Below are 1257 nucleotides of genomic sequence, written 5' to 3'. Positions count from 1 at the left end.
GTTGGGGGACCAGGTGTGTGACTAGCTATGGACGGCAAAAAAATCCCAGCGGTCGGAAGACCCGAGAGTAGCTTGTTCGTGGAGTGCTTCATTGACTTTCATGACAGATCTGCGCGCGGTAGCTGGCTCGAGCGTCGGAGCGGAAATACATATTTTATCGACGCTATTCGGAAGCGTCGCTTAAGAATTCGATCGTCCCGTAAAGCTGAATTCACACTATGGACGAGGACGAGGGGACCGCCAGACGGGACCATCTCACGAGCACGGTACTCCCTCGCGTAAATGATAAAAAATGTCTGCTGCCAATTAACGTTATTCAAGGGTAGAGGAGGTCTCATTGAAACTGTTAGAACTCGAACGAGCGTGAAATGCTGAAGAAATCGAGAAAATTAATTCCAAGATTGATGATTGATTCCAAATTTTATTAATATTCGAGACGGGAATCGCGTTACATAAAATGGTCTAACTTTGGAAACGTGTCTTTTTTGTTATTAGTAGACTCGATTATAAATTCTTGAAGTTTTGACACCACTGCAAACATAAAAGATTCGACAATATCCGAAAAATTCATTTGTTCTTATACATAAATTTAACAATTCTATTAGTGACACCACTGCAAACATAAAACCTTTATGTGACACCACATAAATCCTTTGCGTCACATAAAGGATTTATGTTTGAAGTGGTGTCAAAAATTGCAGGGTTAGGGTAATGTGTGGATCAAAAATTCATTTGTCATTGTTCATAAGTCTAAGGCCGATCGTGCACGTCCGCAACCGATTTGAAATTTGTGTTGCAAACCGTTTGCGCTCTTTGTTTTACCTACTCCACTATCTTTGTTTTACCTAGATCCACTATCTTTGTTTTACCTAGATCCACGGTCGCATACATCTAGTTCCAGAGTGATTTGAAACTGATCAGTTGAGATTAGCCTAACAAATTCTGTTTGCAATGGTGTCACTAACAAAAGTCTAACAAATTTTGTTAGTGACACCGTTGCAAACAGAATTTATTAGACTTATGTACAACGTCAAATGAATTTTTCGAATATTGATAAACCTCGATGGTTGAGCTGGCGATCAATGTGATGGTCATTCGTGTGGAATTTGTCTTCAATTTTGCCCCCTCTTTGTCTATCAATTTGGAAAGGAAATGATTGCAGATGTAGGGTAATGTATGGATCAATACTTCATTTGTCATTGCGTATAAATCTAACAAATTCTGTTCGTGACACCACTGCAAACATAAATCCTTTAT

General features: G+C 39.5%; 1 protein-coding gene across 1 annotated transcript in view; it reads left to right on the top strand.

Moving 5' to 3' along the window:
* The first annotated feature begins 218 nt into the window (after window positions 1–218).
* The window catches only part of LOC128892999 (uncharacterized), a 17748-nt gene continuing 16709 nt past the window's right edge, over window positions 219–1257 (top strand). The window contains exon 1 of the mRNA XM_054153697.1: window positions 219–266. Coding sequence (XP_054009672.1) covers window positions 219–266 — 48 coding nt within the window. The remainder of the gene's footprint in view (window positions 267–1257) is intronic.

Source organism: Hylaeus anthracinus, unplaced genomic scaffold, assembly GCF_026225885.1.
Source record: "Hylaeus anthracinus isolate JK02 unplaced genomic scaffold, UHH_iyHylAnth1.0_haploid 2, whole genome shotgun sequence".
NCBI lineage: Eukaryota > Metazoa > Arthropoda > Insecta > Hymenoptera > Colletidae > Hylaeus > Hylaeus anthracinus.
The sequence above is the reverse complement of the archived record's forward strand: the minus strand, read 5'-3'. Positions and strand labels throughout refer to the sequence as shown.